This window comes from Micromesistius poutassou, assembly GCF_964030765.1.
Source record: "Micromesistius poutassou genome assembly, chromosome: 7".
NCBI lineage: Eukaryota > Metazoa > Chordata > Actinopteri > Gadiformes > Gadidae > Micromesistius > Micromesistius poutassou.
Window position 1 is genome coordinate 17498928 of NC_140277.1, and position 24430 is coordinate 17523357.

Genomic DNA, 24430 nt, shown 5'->3' on the forward strand with positions numbered 1-24430 from the left:
CTGTGTAAAGGGTTTACGTGCTCCAGGTCTGTGAGGCTCATGAACGGCGTGTGGAAATAGTGCAGCTGCAGTATGCACGCCAGAAGGAAGAAGCCGGGGATCAGGATGCTGCTGAACAGCTCTGACAGAGCAAACGTCTCCAGGCCGATGTCAGCCAACCTGGGAACGCAGACGTTGGGTTAGACAAGGGGGCCGGGGTCAGGGTCAGGGTCAAACGTAACCCGGTCACCGGTCAAGAGAACCGTGCCTGGATAAGTTCCCCCTGGTGGGGGGACCAGCTACCTAGCATACCTAGCAAGCTGCCTAACAAGGTAGCCAGCATCCTGAAGGTTGCAGAACCTCTCAACTTCTTAAAAAACATTTTGAGCTGTAATATTGTTTTTTAAATGCAGTTGATCTACTGTCTACTGACGACCATTCTTTTTGTGATTCCTACGGCGACTCAACCCTTTCCTCTGAACCGTTTGTGTTCTCAGTCAAATTTTTACTGTATTCTTTGATTGTTCTCAGCCTAAATCTTTTGGATTTGGAGATATGAATCAGCCACATTACAGAATATAAAAGTAAATGAATTCTGGTGAGCTATAAACAATCTTTATGAATGGTTAAAAGACCTACGAGGAGTTAGAAAAGGTAAACTCACTGTTCCTCTGTGAACCCAGTGAGGTTCCTCCAGTAGCCAGGGAAGTCCTCAAACTGGTAGGTGTAGATTGAGATTAAGATCAGCATGGTGTAGGCCACCACCAGCCACCAGAACACCTTCAGCAGCTTCCTCCACAAGGTGTAGTACACCTGGACACATAACACATGGGTGACTTGACAGAATTTAAGAATTACATTATTTTACATAATTATCCTAGCCTTGTATACGGGGAATGGGTTAACCTAGCGATTGTAAGTGCTTGGCACTGAACAACCTTACCGTACCGACAGCGATATATTGTTGTTTCTCTTTCTTCTGACAAATGTACTTATTGTAATTTGCTTTGGAAAAAAGCGTCTGCTAAATGCCCTTAATGTAAATGTAAACTGTAAATGTAAACTAGTACAATGACATGTAGAGGAACGCAGTGGGGTGGTGACTATATCCAACCTGATAGAGGCATAGGCAGAGGAGGAAGAGCAGCATGTAGACTATTTTGTATCCAACAAGCTTCCCAGCGAAGGAGACCATGATGAACATCCCTCCACAGACATAGATCCAGTACTTGGCATAGCAGCTCATCACCATTCCTCCCACCACCTTCAGCACTGATGCATCGCCCCCACTCGCTCCTATATATGGTAAACACAGGAGAAGTAAACACAAAGAGAACATTGACAAATGGAGGGAAGGTATTTTAAGTTAACAGGCCCACACACTTAGCAAGTAGTCAAACAGCCACTAAACTATAATGCTAACAACTCAGTCAGTTGTTGGCTACTCTCATCTCATATTTTTTATGTGTGTCTCTCAAACATGCACAGGATTTTTAAGATGTTTGTAATAAAACAATATTGTGATATTATTTATGTTAGTGTTTCATGGCTAAATATAAACTTCTGCAGGTGGGCAGGTCTGCGTAAGCAAGAGGAAAGGAATAAATCTCACCTCTGGTATTGACCTCTTGGAGTTGAGTGAATATGCTAATTTTCCTACTGAAAATCTCTTTCACTGATTGCCGCAACAACAGCCAGAAGGTAAGAGTAAAGAGAAGCTGAGGAGAAAATGTACGGGAAACATAAGTGGATTTAAACAAACGTCAAACAAAGGAAAGTTAAACCCCCAGATCGGAGCCATCTTGTGAGACTAGAGACTTCTAAGACCTGCTTTGAAGTCCTTGGTTTCTCTTTCTTTGTCGTACGTTAAACAAGGACCCGCTCACCATAGCGCCTAACCTGAGGCATGGGTACTGAGGCCTATCCAAGCCCAGCTGTCTGAGGCTCAGCACCCCCACAGTGTTGGGCAGCTCCAGCTGGAACTCCATGGCCCAGATGAACTGCAGAGCGCACAGGGCCAGCCCGTAGAACAGGATGAAGGGCGAGCACAGCATGGCCACGTGGCGTCTGAGCAAACACAAAACAAGGAACAATAGGATTGTGAAAAAGTGTATTGAAAAGTTTTTCAATACATTGGCTTAAGACCTGTATTGTAATTTTCTTCACAGTACCTGGACCGCACAATCCATATGAGACAAGCCCATAGCAACAGCACAAAGGTCAGCCAGCTGTGGTAAGTGATGCTCCACACCTAAATGATGAACAAAACACGTGAACTTCATGTAGTTACATTAGGAGGCAACCGACACCACTGAGGTGAATGAGTAGCTGAAAACTGAGAATGTGTTTAATCATCTTCTGCCTGACAACTTACAGACTAACACACAGAGCTGAGCAGAGCATTGAAGACGATGCCGGCTGTCAGTGTAAGAGCTATGACCCAAGAGGCTCCTAACAGCTGTGGAGCCTGGGGGGTCATCAGACCAGTGTAAACCCGCTCCTAAGGCGTGGTTCAATGTAAACCAGCTCCTGAAGTGCAGACCGGTGTCCGGATCACAGTTCAACGTACGCTGCATGCATCACTACCTATAAGGTAACCACTTCCTGCAGGCTTTTATTTATTAGTACCTAGTTTCTAATATTTATGGGTCTTTTATTTTGGGGACTTCCGACGGCACTGGGGGTAACTCTACAGGTCAGGAATGGCCGTGCCGGTTCCAGGACCCTGGACCAAGCCTCATATTGGATACACATCTTTGACGATAGTGAAATGTACCATCATGGCTATGAGAGCACAGACGTAGCTCTGCTGCATCACCACTCGTCCCATCACAAAGAACGGGTTTTCTCCCTCTGGGTTACTGGCGGGGCAGAGGTCTGAAAACAAAAAGCAGAATTAAGAACTCAACTAAAACGTTTGCTGCTGCCGCTATTCGTTCCAGTAAAAGATATATCCGAGCAAGAAGGTTTCTTAAAGATAAAAGCGCGCATCCGCAAGTCAACCCACCAGGGGAATGTTTCTCTATCAGTGGGTTCATTGTGGTGTTGTTTGTAGGGTTATAACATGTTTATTGATATCAAAAAGGGCTGAATAAGATTGGTTACATTTTAGTTATGTGGTTTCATCCAAAAGTAATATCACATTTAAAAGGTTTTGGGTTTTATACATTTTTTATAATAAAAAAATGTATAATAATTATATGCAGCTCACCATAATTTATAATAATTATATGCAGCTTACCACCAATGGCCTCTTCCCCAGTGTCTGGTCTCTCTGAATGACCTGGAGACAGGAGCATAAGCTAACACACACACACACACACACACACACACACACACACACACACACACACACACACACACACACACACACACATATTGTAAAAATATAAATAAAAAATAACAATCCTTATTTTCTTGTGTTAATATTAGTGGTGGGCCGTTATCGGCGTTAACGTGCTGCGTTAACGCGAGACTCTCATCGGGCGATAAAAAAAATATCGCCGTTAATCTATTCTCAAAGTTGAACTAACCGGAAGCTGAGTATTTAATAAAATATACTGTCCATAATCGCGCCATATGCTGGAGACAATGTAGCAATGATAATAGAAACAACTTGGGTGAGCGATGACACGTTTTGGGTTGATCGTGACATCAGAGCGTCGAAATAGTTGGTGTTGTTGTTGTAATAATCCAAATCGTCCTCCGAGCTGCCCGCCTTGGTACGGCGGTAGGCGGACGCGTACCAGCCGTCTGCCGTCAACGCCGGCCCCACCGCCGCCCCGGCTGCCGCTGCTGCCGCGACGCGCACCGGAGACGAGCGTGCCGTGGACCTGTAGCGAGGGCGCGTCCCGGCGCCGTTATATTTTCCCGCGTTTGAGTTTGTGATAGTAAGCGTGTAGTAAGTTATACTAGAGTTTGTGATGCATTTTGGAAACAGGAGATGAGCCCCTGGTCTAATGCACCACCTGGCTTGAGAAACCCGTTCTCAAAGACTTACTTTTAGTCATTATTTAGGTAGCACACACATATTATGAATGCCTTCGGCAGAATTCAAATGAGCCATTTTAATCTAGATTAATCTAGATTAATTCCAAGATTAATCTAGATTAAAAAAAATAATCTATGCCCACCACTAGTTAATATACATGTACCTGTGTTTCATCCTCATAGATATGCCTCTGAGTCCTCCTGGAACTGAGCTCCATATTATCCCTTGCTGGCTCAGCCTTTTTCTGATGAACACACACACACACACACACACACACACACACACACACACACACACACACACACACACACACACACATATATAACACAGGTATTTGATACTGATACCTTGGTACTGTCAGTTCTAGGTCATTCTGTAGTGGGCTTCAGACCATGTCTCATGTCAGGGATGCTTTGGTCTGCACCGAGCTGGGTTCAGAAGCACCCAAACCAACATGACCAGGGTCCCAGTTCAACTCCTTAGTGTGGACCAGTGGATGTCCTCCTTTGTTTTGCTCTTTGTTAGATATCTTCCCCTGTGGTTGATTAGTCCCAATGTATAAATGTTCCTAAGTCAGCGTTCTCTCCGTACTTAGTCTGCATAAGTACTTGTACTTGTACTTGTTGTTTCCTACATTTCTTTGTTCTCTTTGGTGACATTTCTGGCCCCTTAGTCTATGACTACAGTTTTATGTTCTTTTGTTTGAAGTCACGGCGAATGCCTCGATTCATCCCTTTTTTGGAGAAAAGAAAATTGTGCATCCTTACCTGTCCCCTGAGTCCTCTGGGTCAACCTATCCACACCTCTACGTCAACGAGGGGCCCGTACCAGAGTCCCATTAAAAAGGACCACATTGTGTGACAACGCCCTTGAACGTGGACTAGCGACAGTTAAGGTCACGTGTTGGTGTGGCAGCAGGTACCTTGTCTGGGGTCCTGTGGCTGCTGGTCTTCAGCACGACGGCTATTGTGACGTAGAGGAGCAGTAATATGCCCGGATTGACGTAAACGGGCCAATCGTAGTCGAGGTTTATGATGAGGTCTGAGGGGGCGGAACAGTTTCCATGTTGAATGATGTCCTTCAGGCCAAACAGTCTAGGAGAGAGGGTTTAAAGAGAGAGAGAAATGAACAGAGTATCTTTATACCTCAGATAGATCAGGAACATTGTGAATAGTGTTTTATGGTGAATATTTAACACAGTGCAGGGCAGGTCAGGCGAGCCACAATTATTCGAACGACATGCACACCAGGAATTCTAAAAGACTCTTCCTACATAGTCTTTCTTTGTTTTACCCTTTTTTGTGTTTTTATGGTAAATCTTTCTTTGATATGCATGTTTCTTGCTGGCAGTACTTGCGGTTTATTATTTTATTCTCTGCTAATATAATATAATATATGTCATCAGACACAGAGCATCTGGTACAGATCTGAATGGACTCCAGTCATGACTTCCCACCACTACATGATCCCTCATTCTATAGTGTACATTTGGAAAGTCTAGTTAGCCGCCAGCCAATTGTGTTTGTACATTTATGAACAAATCTTCAGACAGTTAATTTTTACAACAATGATGACTTCATTATACTCATTATAGAGGTCTGTGCAAAACAGATTTTTGGGGCTTAGTGTGTCTCCATGAGCTGGGGGCTATCCTTTGACTCTCTGACACTCATTGAAATGTATGTAATTATACCCACACATTAGTAGTCATAGTGTCTACTAGCATTCACTAACTATAGGGGGAGTGGCCTCGGGCCACAATTCAGCTTTGTATTCCCTGACATCACCAAGAATAACTAAATGTAACATTTTGATGTTAAACTTCTTCAAACACATATGGCGTGCCCTTAGGAGAAGATTTTATTATTAATAAGACCATAATGGTAAATTACCTAAATAGATACTCAACTATATCCATCCATCCAAATGAGTTGAAAAAATGAAAATGTTCAAATTTTCAAATGAAAATCTGAAAATCTGAAGAAGTAATACATCGACTTTCATCTGCAACAAGACTACATGTGGAACGTGTGTTTTGAGTACACCGCTAAGGGAATATGTGTATAAAGGAAAAATACTTCACCTTGCCCATAGACTTTGCGGTGGGAACAGGCTTTGTGCCACCTGACTCTGGTACAGATACAGACAGACCATGTGCCCGGCAGTGAAGAACCCCACCATCACACACAGCGCGTTGAAGCCCAGGGGGCTGATGGGGAGGTGACACGCCCACCATGTGCACAGGCCAATGAAGAGGATAAAGTAGACCGCAGAGAACGTCGACGGAAGAGTTATGCCTGCAGAGACAATCACACAAACACGGCAGCGGTCATGGACAAAGAAACAGACAAAAGGTATATTTTCTACCATTTAACAATAATAATACATTTTAATTAGCACTTACTTCACTATAAGCACTTATTTCTCAAACACTAATCATGCATAGCTAAAGTGCTTTGAATATGCATACATCATTTATAATCTCCTATGTATTAGAGCTTAATAATAATCAATAATCAACAATAATCTTACCAGCTAAAGCCAACAGACAGATGGTCAAGATCCGTCCTACGTCCTGGAGAACCTGGCGGGCGGTGGTTCGAAGGCGCAGGGCCAGCTGCTTAGCTCTGGTCGCTGTGGAGACCTTCTCAGCGGGCATGTTGGATGAAAGCATAGGCTCATCCTCGTCTGCATCTACAATGCCTGCTTCAACATCAATGTCTGCTTCGACATATTCATCGATGGCCGCTTCATCCACTTCATCTTCTTCCTCTTCCTCTTCCTCTTCTTCAATATCTGTGAGTACATCTTGAATCTGGGTGGAGAGATGCAAGGAACCCATCAGGAATAACGCAAACAGATGATAGGAATTGTTTGAAAAGCTTTTAAAACCTGATTCATTAATGTGCATTCATGTTGCGCTTAGTTACGTAATGTAATTTCATTCCAATTAAATTGCCACAAGGAATCAAACTTTCACTTGCTAACTTACAATTTATGAGTCACCTACCCAGCTGTAGATAATGTTAGGTGGGGTATTCAAATGAAATGTCATCATATCAAATAAGGTCTTTACTGGATTACTGTTTTTGCGCATTTCTCCGGAAGTTAGAGAGTAAAGTGCATATGCCGCCGTCGACATGCAACAGACCACCATGAATAACATTACGGTTTTCTTTGAACATTGTAGGAAAAAATGTCGATAATTTAAGTACACAACTCAACTAAATATCTAATGTAATTCTAATCGTGTTTAGACATTGTAATGCATAAATGTTACACATCAGACCTTTACGTTTAGGTTTGAGGCTAGAGATGGTTGAGTTTAGGGAGATGGTTAAAGATGGTTCATGTTGTACATTAGAGATGATTAGGTTAGGGTTTTAGGTTACAGAGGGTTAAGTTTATGGTTAGGTAAGAAATGGTTCTGTGCTGCGTTCTGCACATTGTGGGTCTAACCAGGACCTGCAGAATAATGAGGCCTTAGATCCAGAATAATGAGGCCTTAGATATGCTGCCATTACGTAAAGAATATCCAGCAATAGATTAAAAGAATCACCCTTATGGTAAGGGCCGTATTTTTGGTTTGTGGTCAAAACACAAATTCTGGTCCTCAATCTACCATCCAGACTCTTAACAAGGCCTAGGTATATGGCTGAAAGACATATCACGATATAACTTCATCATATTGATCGATATCGATAACTATTGATCATTTTAATGACCTAAAAAGACTAGGAATTACCATGCTGGATTTAAACACTACTGTTTAACACTTAATATGACCTTCCACTGTTCTTGATTGATCAATACTCCAATGTCGATACAACAATGAAAAACACTCAAATATTGTAAATAAGTATGGAACCGTGTTTGTGTAACAAAACCAGCTGCTAGATTTGGTGGTCCAGTCTCTTATCGATATATATTGAACATGTTTTATATTGATATTGATCAAAAGTCATGATACGATAATTTATTGTTTTATTGCCCAGGCCTACTCTTAACACATAAAGAATATGAAAGATGTAAATAAGTTACAAATTACACTATCAGAACTGATTTAAGGAACAGAACAACTGCAGGACATTCCGCCACACTCAACAAAAAGACCTTTAAGAGCTTTAGTATCACCAAAATGCACCCAGCCACAGGTCAGTAAGAAGTGCATAGCAATAGCCAAGGCTACAAGAAATAATTGCATGAATACTTTTCTCTGCACAATATCACCTTGATTTGAAACCTCAGATTTATTCCAAGGAGTAAGATTCCTGTTGGGGCAAGGTCAGAGGATTTCAATTAGCTTTTCTTTTTTTTTTCTTCTTTTTTTATTTTCAAGTTGTTGCTGCTCTCAATTTGTGACTTTTATACATTATATATGATGGTGGTTCACTTGACCGCTGACCCAGCACTCACAAGCTCTCTTTTTGAATCATTGAATATGCTTTAACAGACTATTCTGTATATGTATGGGAAATACAGACCAACTTAGGTCCTGACTCGCAATACAAAAGACAACAAGACAACAAGACAGCATTAACAATGTTTGGGTCCACACAGTTGAATAATGGGTATCATCCATTTAGCTATGGACGTTTATAGACTGGGTCGCCTATGCTTAATATATATATATATATAAGTTACCAATCATCTCAAGTTACCAATCATCTCAAGTTACCGTTCACTACATATAGCCAGACTCTGGGGTTGACAGCCGCTAGCTGCCCGATATCAGCCACTGGCAACTCTCATCTCATCAGTGGGAGCCAGTTTAGCTTCCTATACCCAAACCGAAGTAGAACAGAGACTAGGTGGTTGGCGATATATCTGACTCTGAGCCATGTCCGAGCTACAAGCTACACTGATGGTGTTCCTGTGAACTTGATTTTTTTTTAAACCCAGTTCTGATTTAACTACATCAGAAACTATCTAGTTTCATGGTTACCAACAACATGCATTTATGCAATGTACAAAACGCAGTGATAAGAAAGTAAGTTGATCAAGGATTGCCAACTGAATTACGCAAAATACTGCCGCAATAGAGACTCTAAATAGTCATGTTTCCTTAATTCAACTACAGGAATTAATGAATGAATATCTTCATAGCGCAGTGCGCCAACAGGCCCCAAAGAAATGTATAGCTTGCCCAAATTGACCATAACTATCCCTCCAAGGTTTTCTGAAAACCTGGCAGCACTGTTTTGTATTAATGCATAGAACTCACTAAAGGGTGTATTACATCAGCCACCCACTAAAGGGTGTATTACATCAGCCGCCCTCCATATTGGATTCCACATACAGTTTCTTTTATTTGTCTCAGAACAACGATGGATTCTATTGCGGCTCCAACTCAAAGTCCAACTCAGGTCCAGTAATGAGCCTTAAAACTCCCGCTCTGGGGTCCACCAGCTGTCTTTATCCTTTGTTTGTCCTTCCCACGCCCTGATAAGTTCCACCTGTACCACGTTATCATCCTTCCTCGTGTATTTAGTCAGCCTGTTGCCCTTCCTCCTGTGCTAGTTTATCTGTGTACTCTGTGTCAAATGTCCAAGCATTTACTCTGAGATTACTTCAGTTCCTGTTTGTTGATTCCTGCTTTGTTTCTTTTATCTTTTGTCTAACCATCTGAGTCATGCGATTGAGTCCTTTTCTCATTGGTTACAGACCCCTGAGAATACAAAATAATACAATGGGGTTCCTACAGATTTCGTTGGACCCCTAATAATAAGACACAGAATAACAATAGTGGGGCTTGCTTTGCAACCACACTAATTAACCAGTTAAAGGTCTGCAGCATTGCTTTCTTGGTACTCCATAGCTTAAACCCAGCATTGGCACATTCGTACTAAAGCACGTTTCAGTTGAGTGCTGGAAAAGCGCCACAGCGCAAGCATGTTCCAGTGTGGGCTGACAGTGGAGAAATGGCTGGGTTTAGGAAAAGGTTTCGTTTGTTGATCAACCCTAAACATATATGCTACAACTTACCGAGGTGATGTTAGAAGCAGCCAGCAGCTCTCTTTTCTTCGATATTCGGCTGCAGAGTACCATGGTTACCAGGGCAACCATGCACACCCCTACATCCAGGCATACCTGACGCATCAGACCCCAAGGGTCGTCCAATGAAAGCCTTCGGAGGACACAAATAAAACATTTTTAAACGTAAACGTCAGCAAACCCCCGGCAAAGTAAAACCAACTGAAACGGCAGCAACATTTGTACCTTGAAAGACCTATGTGTTTGGAGAGCACGTCCCATTGTGTGCAGTTGTCAGCCAGAGCTGTGTACAGAGGTGGATATGTGTAGAGCATCGTCTGGAAACAGACATGGGCCAGCACAAAAAACAGACTGGTGCAAAACAATACTTTGATGTATAGGCCTGTAGGACCTGCAACAGAAAAATGATAGGAGGAGACAAAATAGATTGTGATTATAATTGAGGATGCAAAACATAACATGGGAAAATCACGACCGTAGCTTTGTCACACAGGATGTTTACTAAGGTCATAGGTCAAACATTCCAGGGTTACCAGGCAGGAAGAATGCTTACATAATTAATCAGAGCTGGTAATAAATAACATGAGGGAATGGCAGACTACCGGTGGTTACGTGTCTCTGTACTGTTAGGCAGGGCCGGCGATTGCCCTAGGCGACCTAGGCGATCGCCTAGGGCACCAAAACGTGTTGGGGGCGCCCACTAGTGGCGCCCTTAATTCCCACTAATCATAGAATTAGAAGAAGAAGAGAAATGAAACATGTCTATTAAACATGAACATCCTAGGGCGCGCCCCCCCGTCAACAATCACGCCAGTCCGTAATCCCGGTAATCCCCCCCCCCCCCCCCCGGGTCAACAATTACCCAAGCCCGCAATTCAGTGTAGAAGCGGCCCTGCTGTTAGGTTTCATAACATCACTCTGCCTACTCCTAATGTTCCTCTGTGCTGTTTAACAGGGTTTTATTTTTACCTTCAACATAATTATTGATAACCAAACCTATCAGGTTCTCTACTATATAAAGCTAACTAAGCCTGGTGAGGCAGGCTCAAATTACAGACTAACCTTTCCCCATGAGGGGTATAGATAGGTAGGTAGGTGTGTGTGTGTGTGTGTGTGTGTGTGCGTGCGTGCGTGCGTGCGTCTAAAACTACATCTGCAGCTCCGACCTTGTATGCCAGGTTTTTTTACCGTGCCCATAAAAACAGCAGACCTGTAATTAGTGATATGAGTGACACCTGTGTATGTCCTATGACGGCACCTCTGTAAAAAAGGTGACCTAAAGGAACTGGAGAAATAATTAACATGTAGTTTTATCCAATTAAGAATCTCCCTGTGTCCATGCTTAGCCTCCAAGGGCTCTTCCTTATTTTACACAGAATCTGCAATCGACATGATGAACGCTTAAGTTACACACAGGCTTCTTAAAGACAGGCAGCAGACAACACACACACACAAACCGATTGTCTTACCTCTGACGGTGTGCTTGTTGGGCCAGAAGAACCATGGTAGCAGCAGCAAGTAGAACAGGTAGACCAGGGAGAATACAGTGTAGCGCAACAAACATGCTGTGGGATGTATGGAGAAAAAACAAAGTTTATAGTCAGTAAAATACTGTCCCACAATACATTCTCAAATCAGATGTGATCAATTGTATGAATCAACTTCTCAGCCTCCCATTCTGATTTCTATGCATTGTCATTATTTGTTTGCAAGCAATGATGCTATCTAGTCATTGTTCAATTATATAAGTCATTGACAGTAACATTTCCATTCCACCAGGTAAAATAAAGTAATAATTATAGTAATTATCCATTTTATTTGTTATGGTTTTGTAATACACTTGTAAGACTTTTTTTTCTCATGGTGCTACCTCATAGTGTTCGAATTCCAGCTGAAACTGTGGGTTCATTGGCTCTTTACGAGAGCGTTTCGAGAGAGGGGGTTTGAAGGATTGAAAGGGTTTGAAGAGTTGGAGGGGATGGAAAATCACTGCCATTTTTGGTTCAAGAGGAAGGGTGTAGCTATGGAAAAAGGTCCTGCCCCTCCAGGGTTGGTGCTACTGTCTGGTGGAGAGATCACAGGGGAGGTAGGTGGAGGACATTGTGAGGTATGTAAGCTTTGTAAATCATGAGAATTATTTAGAAGTTAATGTGTTTCATGGGAAGCCACACAGTTGAGTTTTTGAAGTTTCTGATGGGAGGAGATTGGCGATGGAGTGCGGGATGTCTTGTAGCTCGGTGGGAACTTTAGAGAACCATAGAGCAGTAAATCTACCTTCTATCGAAGTTTGGTCATTCTTTCCAATCAAAGCTTATCTCTATAATGTCACCTAGTCAGCTAGGAAAGCTATGTTAGGGAAAACTTCTGACTTCAGATCATTCACATCAGTCAAAGCATATTCAGCCTTTCATGTCGATCAAACACATTACATTCCACTAAAGGTTTGGGAGAGATCGGAGAGAGGAGAGAGAACAAAATAATAGAAAGAGACAAATATTTTGAAACTAAGCAACCAAGAAATCCTCCCTTCCCTCCCTATGTCAGCCATTTCACGCACTGATGGCTGACGGATGGCTATGCCTTTCCCCCACGCAATCCAAGCCCAAAACACAACACTAGCTTAATGTTACCACTCGCTCTTTAAAAAGATAACGTAGAACAACAACATTCAAACACATTTTCATATACTGAGGGATCTTCCGGTCAACCATTTTAACCGGTCTCTGTCTCATATTTAGCAGAGAAAGTCTCCCATATGATATGAAGATAATTTCCTCAAGCCTCCTCAAAAAGATGTTTGACACACAGTGGGCCCTAGCATTCTTTCTATTATCAACCGCTGCAAATCATGGGTACTGGGTCATTGTACTCTAAGAATGCAGTAGTCCAGCAACTCCCAGCTATTCCTTAAAAAGGGTATTTCCCAACTGTTAGCTTTCAGGGCCCTCTCGCAGCACAGAGTCAACCCCATGTCTCATGACTGCTGCTATGATTTCAATGCAACCTTCCACACTATGGACTCCACATCTTAATCAACCACCTTATGCACAAGGTTATATGGAAAAGCCATAGACTGGTTCACCTCCTAAAAGAACTGAACCTTCTCAGTCTATTGGAAATCTTCCTCCTTTGCCAGCATTTCCTGGAGGGTCCCCCAAGGCTTCATCTTAGGTCCCATCCTCTATTTAGGCCAAATCATCCAAAAATACAACATATGCTTTCACTGCAGATGCCACCTGTAGTGTCTTTAGTTTTACTAAGTGTCATATTTAAACTAAAACCCAAGAATCCACACACCTTATAAAACCTTAGGGACTGTCTTTAAATGCTGCATGACACTCGACTTTCTCCAGTTGAATGACAACAAGTCTGAGGTTGTCCTATATCGCCCCCGACTCCATCAATAGTTTCACCAACGGCCTTGCACAGCTTATGTCAACTTATGCCACTGTCTTGGTGGCTGCTTTGATTCAGCACCTACATTTAACAAACCAATATTTAGTGGTAAGTAATATAAAGTATGGTAATATAAATACAAATATAGATAAGTACTTTTAAAACAAAGTACTTTGACAGAAAGAAGTATTTAAATCTTTAAAAAACAAATAGGGTTATAGGGCTGTGGTCCTATTACTGCAAGCTCCTCTATTGGGGGAACTTAAAACAAACGCTAACGCACCTATCCATTAGGTCAATGGGGAAAAAATAAAACAAAGCTGCACGTTATCTGGAGATAAATCTGACAAAGTGCACTCTACTCTACCTTGTAGCCTCAATACCACGTAGGTGCTTTTTGGAGGAGGTAAGTGGGTTCCGATCAACGACCAATGTTAGGGCAAATCTTCAAAGTGAAGTGGATCGTGGGCAGTGAAGCCACCCACAGCATCATTTCTTGTTCTCGGTTCCACTGAGCACCCTTGACATTTTTCCATGAGCTCAGGTTTCTTAGACCAGCCCCACTCCAACACTTTTTTTAAGTTTTACTATGTGATGTTCTTTTCTTTCTGTATTCCCACTCTGCTATTCGTGTCAATCCCTCAAAGAAAGCATCATGTTTGATGAGGTTTATATATAAATGTGATTCAATTTCTGAAATGAAACATGGGTTCGTTCATAGTTTGGCGGCATATCCAATTTTCAGGATGTTATATGTTATAAATGTTTAACTTATCTATGGAGGATCAGAAACTTATTTTTCCCCGTGAAAGAAGCTCTACCAAACCAAGCAGAACGTAAGACAATTTAGATGGTTGCTCCAGCAGAGCACAGTCACTAGATAATGGGACTCGTGAGTAGGAGGAGGAGCAGGAGAAGGAGGAGCCGGAGGCGGCAAACCTGACTCACAGAGCAGGACACAATCCAAGTACCGATCCACTGCCAGCATGACAGAATATAATACATAGGCAAATTTACATCACAGAAATGTTTAAAAAAAAAAAGAACAAAGACCTTCACTATTTCCAAAAAGAGACTTTTCCATATTCAAAAGCACTGTAAGCATTGTATCGAGTAACAAACTGACAATGACTGTGACAAAATATTATTTCTGAAACTGTATTTCTGAAACAATGGACTATAAAGTAGACTACAACAAAGCCTAAAGATGGTTGCATAAACACGTTGGAAATCATGTTAAAATAGCATCAGAATAAGAATAATACACTGAACTGGAGCATGTTTAAATCCTTCGACCGGAGCACCACATGATGAAGTGCTCTTATTACGTTGCGGTTGCAGGTCCATTGCTGATCACTATGAGCATCCCAGATGGTGGACTTTGTAAAATACCAACATTCTGTCAGACCCACTGTTTAGTGACTAACAGGACACTGGCCTAGGGGACGGAGAGGAACCTGTCCAACTCTGCAGTGGGTACAATGCGTGCCCTGGTTAGCACCTTTGCTACAATCGCAACAAAATAAATAAACTTGGAGAATCATAGAACCACAAACTGCAGCAGATTATTTAAGAGGGAGACCTTGGAACAGAACAGAAACAAAAGGACAAGTTTGAATTGTTCAACTCAAATGGAATATGTTTTGGTTGTGTGAAAGGGAATATATGTAAGGATTGCAAAGGAAGTTTGACGAGCAAAATATGGTCCCTGAAACACTATTTATGAGTGTTAGTGTTAAATATAGTGTCAGCGATCGGTACACTGGTATCCTTTCAGGGACCTTTCCATAATGGGGCCAGTGACAATACCACATGAGACATTGTGCCTGTACAAGTAAAGCTGAAGAAATCTATTAATATAATTCAAACATATACATTCTTAGATCCAAGAAGGACTTTTTGTACAGATATACTGATGAAAGGTTACATGCTCAAGAAAAGACAACCCCTTTTTTGATTGAAAAGCTTTTGCCAAGAGAAGATTGTGGGCATTGGCACTTAAAATATAAGTCTTGAAGCAAGTCTTGAAGCATTTGTGAATATAAGTGAATATAGTGACTTGGAGGAGTAATCGAAAAATTATGAACACTTATCATTTCACAAAAGCCGCTGAAATGAGAGGGTGGAAAGGTCTGGTACATCCCTCACCAAGAGGTACGGGACCCAGGAAAAGGAACAACCTTAAACGATTGGCTAATCCATGGTTGAAATCTGATAAACACACTGCTAGGTGTTACAGTCTGTTCCAGGCAGTAGAAATAATGGCCGACAACAGACTTTCTATGATGGCCGAAAGGTGATGTTGAGCAGGACCAAGATGAACAGAGAATGACAGGATGAGGATGTTTGGAGCAACATCCTCGTCTAGCCGGGCTTGTTATGCTGTAAGAGCTTCCGTAGATAACAAGGACTAGGTTGAGCTGACATTAAAAGATGGAAGAAATAGCTCAATAGACTGCAGCAAATGGATGGTGGTCCAGTCAGTTCACCAATTCTTGGATGCAATCGCGACCGGCTATGGGACGTAATGTAAATTAGTAACGTTTATTTAGAGTAAAGCCAATTTGAACAAAAGACAATAATTAAAGGCTGTGTGAGGCTGCACACTTTTGCACATTGAGTAATCAGTATGCACAGGTTAAACCAGCCATCTCCACACACACTCTGGAAGAGATCTGCTTCATGGCAGCATGTCTTTCAACATAGTCTTAGTCTTAATAATCTTAATAGTCTTTCAACATCAACACCCTGCATCCTTTTGTCTGGAGGAACCCAATTTAAGTCACCTAGGTAGAGTGTTGCAGTCACCTAAGGATTATGTAGCATGGACATTGCTACAATAAGCAACTACAGATTTTAAATACACACAGGCCAGTTTGAATGAATTTGTCTACAGATACTTTTTAAACATCTCTCATCATCTCTTTCATAGTCATATGACTATGTAAAAGAATTCTCCAGTGTCAGAGTCACCACTTCAAAGGGCCAGCTTTGTTTTCAGTGGCCCTGGTAATAGAAGGATGGAACAGGTCAGAGATGTACACAGGTGACGATGCAAGGCTCTATACGTAAAAAAAAACAGGTACCTTAAAATAAATCCTGAACTTCATGGGAAGCAAATGAGGAGTTTGGTTCCAAAATGCGATAAGCTCCATTTTTTTAAATTTAGTTTGCGCCAAAATCAGTACTCTATTTGGTCACTATTGATAAGCCCATATTTAATTTTCCGCAAAACCCGATATTCACCGTGTTACACTGTCCTGTTTTCTCCTTTTCTTTCCTAACGCCAGTCCACCTTTTCTGCCTTTTCTGCCTTTGTATTTTGCACAGTTTCAATCTGAAAAATATATATTTTATATTGATGCAGTGGATTTATAGCATTTTGGGGAAAAAAAACAGTTTTTAAAATAAATATTAAAATATTAAAATCTGGATTTTAATTATAACTTAAAGATGCTTTATGAAAGTTTGAAACAGAAAAGTGTTTTTCATCATACCACATTCTTGGTACAGAAAACACATTTTTACTCAAATTGATCTAAATGGATTTATAGCGTTTCGGAACAAAACTCTTCAAATGTAAAGAAGAATGTAATGTGAGTGGTCCAGCTGGACCTTGTCAAAAAGCCTTCAGTGCTCCACCATGTGTAGATGGTCCACAGACGTCTTGCTGAGGCAGGGTAAAAGGGGGATTGCTGTAGTCTAGCCTGAATTCTATTAAAGTGTGAATGATCACCTCTAGCGCGGGCAGGGATACAACAAACCTGAGTTTGGCAATGTATCTTATAAGATAAAAGAAATGAAAAAAGAAACATGTTTAGGACAACGATTGAATATGTTGATACGTCGGAGAACAAAGCGTGAAATATAACCAAGTGATTTGTATAATTAGATAGTACAGCTGCAGAAAGAGACCCAATACACTCAGCAACATTTGGACACACTTCTTTCTGAAGCAATGATAAGGACCCCAGTCCTTAAGAAAGTCAGACAAATGTGCAAACAGTCAGTCTCACATGCAGTCCTAATGTCAGTCTCATTAGGCCTTAAAAGAGACATACAGCTGGATATAGTCAGGGTAAAAGGGATATGAGATACCTTTAAATTACAATATGAACTGAGGGGAGCATATACAAAGCTTGAGGCCCCCCACAGGAAAGAGCAGCAGTTGCCGACATGTGGGGTCCGAGAGACGTACAAAAACTCCTGTCCAAGAGGCTCACAAACATTAATGTATTATATGCAAATCAAGTTTTTGATCAGCAAAAAGAAGACAAAAGCGAACAGCAAAGTTGATTATTATTATTATTATTATTATTATTATTATATATCGTTGTGTAGTGTAGTGATAGCATACACGTAGGAAACATGCTTGTCTGGATGTGTGGAGGCTGTAGGGGGAGGGACATCCGGAAGAGTTCTACAATGAGGCTACCCTGGTGTCTCTCGGCTGTTCATTCAAAATAACAGACTGTGTAATGGTAAATGTATTTTTACATCAGGCACATGACGAATAAACCTGAACTTCACTGAGAGAAAAACTTAAATAATTTGGACAAACAAAGTTTTGTCAGTATGCATTTCATCAGTAATGATTTTGAATGAATGCGCTTATTCAAGATTCAAGATTCATGATTCAATACTTTATTTGTACAAGTTGCTAGGGAATTTTATGCGGCATATTCCAATAGGAATAGCGCTGGTGGAAAGACAGATTGGAGAAGGTTGTGCCCTGCCCCTGCCTCTTCAAAATATACATTTTAAGATGCGTTTGACTGCATATGGATAGCCTATGTTTAATTTCCTGCTTTGCCGAATGTGCTCATGAGCCAGAATGCAGGAGAAGCTAGAAGAAAGAACTACCCACAGTGCGCCGTCATACGCTGCATTCTGGGATCTGAGTTCAATAGAAATTGTATCTAGAAGGCTGAGCATGAGGGCAAATTAAGTACAATAAATGCATTTCAGAAAATGTAGTTATCAGGGAGAATTATACCTTTTAAAGGGGCTGTCTGTAAGATATAAAGTGATGGACAACAGAATTATGTGGGTAACTTAATGAGCTATCAAGGTGTGCTGGTTATGAATTACCATACCTTCAAATCGCCAATCCAGGTGACAATGCCTATTGACTGGGTTGGGAAAGTACAGACCACACAAAACATTGAGGGGGAGAGAGTCTTCCAATGACTGAGTTATTAGCTGTCTTTGAGATTTTAAGCTTTTAGATCCAGTTGTCCAGCACTTAATGAGCAATTTTAGAGTGTAATATTTGGAAAAGGCAAAGCCATCTGCCAGCTATTAGTGAGCATGCGCTGTGAGAATCCGTTTTCCAAGTTAATTGTCCCTGCCTGTGTATGAGCCAATTGGATTTGTATTTCTATCTATCTCTCAATACATAATCAGGTATCGGAAATCTCTCATTTACTTCCACTTAAACACAATTTTAAATTAGAGATAATGAAAGTCAGCTAGTTGTCATTTATGCTAATAAATCTGATCTACAACTTCATAAGCCACTCCACTCCAAATTGGATGATGAATAAATGAATAACCACAATTGAGACAGAGCTCAAAATACTTGAGGTCAGAGCTGTCTGCAGAGTCTGTGACATTGCTTTAACATTTAATTACTGATCATAGTGACACCAACTATACAATGATTTGTTATTCCCTTGGTTTATTACGATAGCAAATACATAAAAAAAAATAATGTTCAATTGCCTGACTGAAACAATCTCTCGTTACTGGCCACAAATCATTTTCTAAATCTGGTGAGCGTTCTGGGGGGCATTACACATCGAGATCCTGGGTTGAATGAGGTAATGGACAAAGCTTCACCCATTCCTACAAAGCTCTTTACTTCTAGCTATAATAACCTATAGATCTGCTTGAACAGTTACCAAATGGTCTCAGGCCCAACATCTATCGTCATACTATTAGTGTCCGAGGAGCATAGTCCTCTCTCGGATGAAAACATCAAAATCAACACACAAATAATTTTGTGTCACCCAAACCAAAAATGTGGTCACACCCCTTTCCCCCACTTTGTCACAGTATTGGCACGTCCTCTGTCCCACTCCATCCATCTCTGCATTTGTATATATCTCTGATTTATTTGAAAAGATTAACTTACTTGCAATAACTTGTAATATGGCTTTTTCCTTTTTTACTGCCAGGGCCTTTTCTTTCCTCACTACCAACACTGCTCTCCTCCTCCTATGGTATAAACCTTGACCACTAATAACAACAGGCTGGTAAACAGGTATTATCCCTGATCATCATTTCCTTTTCGGGCTCTCAGTCATCAGAATAGTGTGCGTGTGTATTCTGTATGCATGCTCTTGTCTTGAATAGCACTAGTGCTGCTGTGCAATTTCATTGACACTTTGCATAGTGTAAAAATCTCCTTTTAAGCCCTGTGTTTTAAATTAACTTAATTGGGTCGTATTTCCAATTAGAGCCACTCTATAACTTCCAGCTGTGCTCAATCCTCTCACCCTACCACCTCAAATCGAATCTTCTGACTATATTATATCCTTATATATATCTTTATATATATATAAGGATATATATATATATATATATATATATATATATATATATATCCTTTCCACTCCACAAGGCTGTCCCACTCGGCGCTCCATGGCTCGTCTGGTGTGTTAGCTGCTTCATAGAGACGCTCTGCCCTAACCAAGCCAAACCAAAATCATGATTAACGCGCTCCCATAATTATATATATATATATATATATATATATATATATATATATATATATATAATTATGGGAGCGCGTTAATCATGATTTTCACACAGTGAAGCAGTTGTGTTTACGCAATGTATCTCTCATGTTGACTGCTCAGTGAATGACTGGAATTAGCAGCTGACACAAGACCTGGGACCACAAAAACTGAAACTAACCACGTCCCTTAAACCCAGTCTCACACCAGATTGTAGTAAAACTGTGCACGGACATATTTGGTAGTGATACATCCTATAACCTATTCGTCAAAGCAAAACACCAAGCTCATTAATTTAACGAGCCAGGGTTATTTTAAATAATTCATTAAGTTATCATGTGTGAGAGGTCATTCCTCCTCCTGAGTGTGTATTGACCATTTCTGGTGATTGAAATCCTCGTTGCAAGCTTCCTATTTATGTCTAGTGTACTGGCTGGAACAAGTATGTAGCAGACCACCAGGAAGCCGCTAAGGCAGCTCATAGGACCTGGGTTATAGCTGGTAGACCCAGACAGGGGCCAGACTTAGAGCACAAGAAACTCACTAATGCTAGATATAAATATGCAGTGCGCTTTATTGGGAAGCATGAGCAAGCCGTAAGAGCTCATTCTATGGCTGAAAACTTGCTTGGTAACAATGTCACTGAGTTTTGGAAAGAGGTAAAAGCTACAAATAGGGCCAAAACAGTACTGCCATGCCACATTGAAGGTGTATCCGGTACAGACAATATAGCAGAGCGGTGGAGGCAGCACTATGCAGCTGTTTAATTGTATCAAAAGTGAGCCCTATTGTGTGGGCAAGTTAAATGAGGAAGTGATTCATTTTACTCCCAACGAGGTTTATCATGCTATAGAGCAACTAGCTGATAACAAAGCTAGTGGCAAGGATAACATCACTGCCGAGCATCTTCAGTTAGCCAGCCCCAGAGTAGCAGCACTGCTGTCCATCTGCCTCACAGGGCTGATGACACATGGTATACTGCCAGACACCAGGCTGACAGTCACATTAGTGCCAGTCATTAAGGACAAGGCAGGTAAAATAGGGAGTTTGGACAACTATAGACCCATCGCCTTAGCCAGCATTCTTTCAAAGGTGCTAGAAAAGATGCTACTAGATAGACTGAGTGAGTTCATTTACACCACAGAAAATCAATTTGGCTTTAAGTCTAAGCACAGTACAGATCTATGTATCTATGCCTTGAAAGAAACGGTTGAATCCTACAGAAGGCAGGGCTCTACAATGTTTCTAGGGTTTATTGATGCATCCAAGGCATTTGACAGAGTAAATCACCATAAGCTTTTTACTAAACTCATGCTTAGGGGTGTGCCTGGATGCATCATACGAATCCTGGTTTACTGGTGTGCCAACCAAGGTATGCAGGTGAAATGGGGAAACAGCCTATCCTCACCCTTCAGTGTAGGCAATGGGGTACGGCAGGGGGGGCGTCTGCCTCCGGCCCTGTTCAACCTATACATGGACAACCTGTCAAAGCAGTTGGGGAAGTGTAAGACAGGTTGTCTGATAGGGGACACTCTGTTAAACCATCTGATGTACGCAGACGATTTGGCTATTATGTCCCCCAGCACTGTTGGGTTCCAGCAGCTGTTGGATATATGCTCAGAGTACGGGGTTGAGTTTGACGTACAGTACAATGCAAAAAAGAGTGTTGTATTGATATGTAGGACCAAGGAAGATCAGAAGCTGCACTTTCCAATGTTTTACCTGTCAGGGCAATCCCTCTGTGTATCTAACTGTACGAAATATCTTGGGCACATCATCACTGACAAGATGGAAGATGATGCTGACATGTACAGGCAGAGACGAATGTTGTATGTCCAAGCAAACATGTTAGTCAGGAAATTCCACTACTGTTCTGATGATGTGAAAGTAAACTTGTTTTGTTCTTACTGCACCCCTATGTTTGCAGCCCCATTATGGATCAGCTACAAAAAGGAGACCCTGCGCAAACTTCAGGTAGCATACAATGACTGTCTGAGGATACTACTGAAAAAGCCCAGGAGTAGCAGTGCTAGTAAGCTCTTTTGTGACTCAGGGCTAAGCACTTTACAGGCTCTCTTGAGGAACCTGATTAAGTTTATGTCTCGACTTGATGAGTCACAAAACTGTATTATAATGATCACAATCACAAGCCCCAGGTGCAGCTCGGTCAGATATCATATCTGTGGAAACATTGGTATGGGTGCCTTTTAAGACTCATGAATAAGTATGTTTGTATGTGTTTATGTATCTGTTGTTGTCTATTGGGTCTAGAGCCTGTAATAAAGTTTATATATACCCCTACTGTCCACAAGCACCCCCCCCCCCTCTCCCCATATGGATATGGAGAATTGTTGCCATGTCCCAGTGGTGGTGGTGTCATATATATGAAAGAGGGCATTCAAATATACTACAATGATCAATTAGCAGGCCGAAGCCCTAAAGGAAGTGATGCAATAGGTAACTTCTGAGTCAAGGACAAGTATAGATACTTGTCCTAGTATACTATAGACCTGGGGTCTCTTTTTTATCAATGGGGGTCTCAAAGGACTCATACGATTATCAACTTGGGGGCTCCAGCCCTACAAGAAATTACTCAGCAAGTGCTCCATCTGATCTCGTTGCACCTCACCGCCTCGCTTGCAAGATTTTGGCCTGAAGTTCTTCCCAGACCTACACCCTAGCCATCCAACATGCATATCTGAGAATCAGGCCTCTCTTTAATAATGACCAAAAGTTATGAGAGAAATGCACATTAACTTTTTGTTATCTCATAAGGGGCGTGGTGCTGGCTCCTTTTGACCTTTTGACTCCAGACTTCAAAACTTGTCCACAGGCCAGCTGTGTCTACACACCTTAAGGCACACATTTACACCTCTATCCCACCAAAAATGGGGACTAGAAACTAACCGTCTTATGCACATTTTCCTTACTGTTGGAGGTAAATAAATTGCCGACCCAAAGTGAGTTGACAGCTGTCTACTGAAAACATCTTTCTCCCGCCAGAGCAGCCCCTCCGCCACCCATCCGTATACAGCATTCCCGCAATGAAAGAATAAATATCGTAAACACGTCGAGAGAAAAAAACATTTATTTTGACAGATGTGCCCGAAGTTACTACTTTACAACCTCGTTGATGACCCACATTTAGAAAAACATGTACTTTTAATTCAACCTTGGGTGAAATAGAAGCGTAGTGTTTGTGTGCTTCCACCTTTAAATGAATGCATGCCATGCATGGCTAGCCATGATATTAGCAGTTAAACTGATCAAATTTTTACATTTTTACATAGCAGTAGGAAAATTGGCTAAAGAGGAACTGGTCTTTTTTTTAAAAGCAGCTTTCACAATCACTAGTTCTGAATAATTCTGCTGCCATGAGACCGGATGCACTTTCTCAGCATATCACCATGGGGATTCCCACACTGACATGGACCATCCCTACAACACTCCACTTCTCCCCCTAGTTTCACCATGTAAACCCTTCTTTAAATATTTGATGTTTTAAAGCAGCTGAGTAGTTCTTAAATTGTATCTTCTTCAAGTTACCTTTGTTACTTGAGTTTTTAAAGGTGGATCATCAAAACTGTTGATGGTCCACCGTTGCAACGAGGACTTTGCAACACTTCATCAGGATTGTGCAGGATATGCTGTTTGCTTACAATCTATACTTTTATCTTGCTACCAGTAAAACTATTTGTATAACTGCTAGACCGAAACAAACATGGCCACCGACATCATCATTTTCAGAGTACTTCTGTTTCAAGCTATCCATACATTTTCAGGTAAGCAAAGTGAGCATCTCCGGATGAGCTGTGTGTAGAAGACCAAGCTACGATGATTCACACATTTTCGTATTTTGCAAGTCATTGCTTTAGTTACAGGTTAGAACCATTTCCTATGGGGTTGGGTGGGACTCTCGCGACACAATGGACAAACCAATATTCTTCAAAAACAACTCAAGGAGACCAGAAAGTGCTGCATCTCTTTCTTCAGTGAGCAAAGTGAAGAGAGGGAGGACAGTAGAGTAGGCTTTTCCTCCTGTGTTTTCTCATATTTGTTATTGTTTTTTTTATTACAGGTGAATCATTTCAAAAGTTCATTCAGGCTCTCCACAGATCAAAGTAAAAAAAACCTCTGTCATTCTTGGCCACTGTCAGTGAAGCAGTTCAAGTTGGCGTTAACTTGCGTGATTGGAAACCACTTCACCAATCAGATGACAGCATCTTTCCTTGCTATCACCCTGTGGGAGATATCAGCAATCAGATGTAATACCATCTCTGTTTTCTGCCTATTTGTTGGTTCCTTATGTTTAAGTCCTTGTTTCTGTTAG

At 41.4% G+C, this 24430-nt stretch overlaps 1 protein-coding gene and 1 pseudogene across 2 annotated transcripts in view; both read right to left on the reverse strand.

The window, feature by feature from the left end:
• piezo1 (piezo type mechanosensitive ion channel component 1 (Er blood group)) overlaps window positions 1–24430 on the reverse strand; it is a 57760-nt gene that overhangs the window by 27946 nt on the left and 5384 nt on the right. Inside the window, exons 2-16 of the mRNA XM_084470526.1 lie at window positions 11434–11529; window positions 10190–10355; window positions 9956–10097; window positions 6503–6785; window positions 6054–6267; window positions 4893–5064; window positions 4134–4214; window positions 3221–3281; window positions 2756–2856; window positions 2151–2230; window positions 1866–2046; window positions 1592–1697; window positions 1094–1275; window positions 644–792; window positions 1–159 (exon numbers count right to left, since the gene is read on the reverse strand). Of these exons, the coding sequence (XP_084326652.1) occupies window positions 1–159; window positions 644–792; window positions 1094–1275; window positions 1592–1697; window positions 1866–2046; window positions 2151–2230; window positions 2756–2856; window positions 3221–3281; window positions 4134–4214; window positions 4893–5064; window positions 6054–6267; window positions 6503–6785; window positions 9956–10097; window positions 10190–10355; window positions 11434–11529 (2173 nt within the window). The remainder of the gene's footprint in view (window positions 160–643; window positions 793–1093; window positions 1276–1591; window positions 1698–1865; window positions 2047–2150; window positions 2231–2755; window positions 2857–3220; window positions 3282–4133; window positions 4215–4892; window positions 5065–6053; window positions 6268–6502; window positions 6786–9955; window positions 10098–10189; window positions 10356–11433; window positions 11530–24430) is intronic.
• On the reverse strand, window positions 3527–4009 carry LOC311350065 (shadow of prion protein pseudogene; annotated as a pseudogene). The gene is made up of 2 exons: window positions 4006–4009; window positions 3527–3951 (listed from the first exon to the last, which is right to left on the reverse strand). The product of its transcript is annotated as a shadow of prion protein pseudogene (transcript).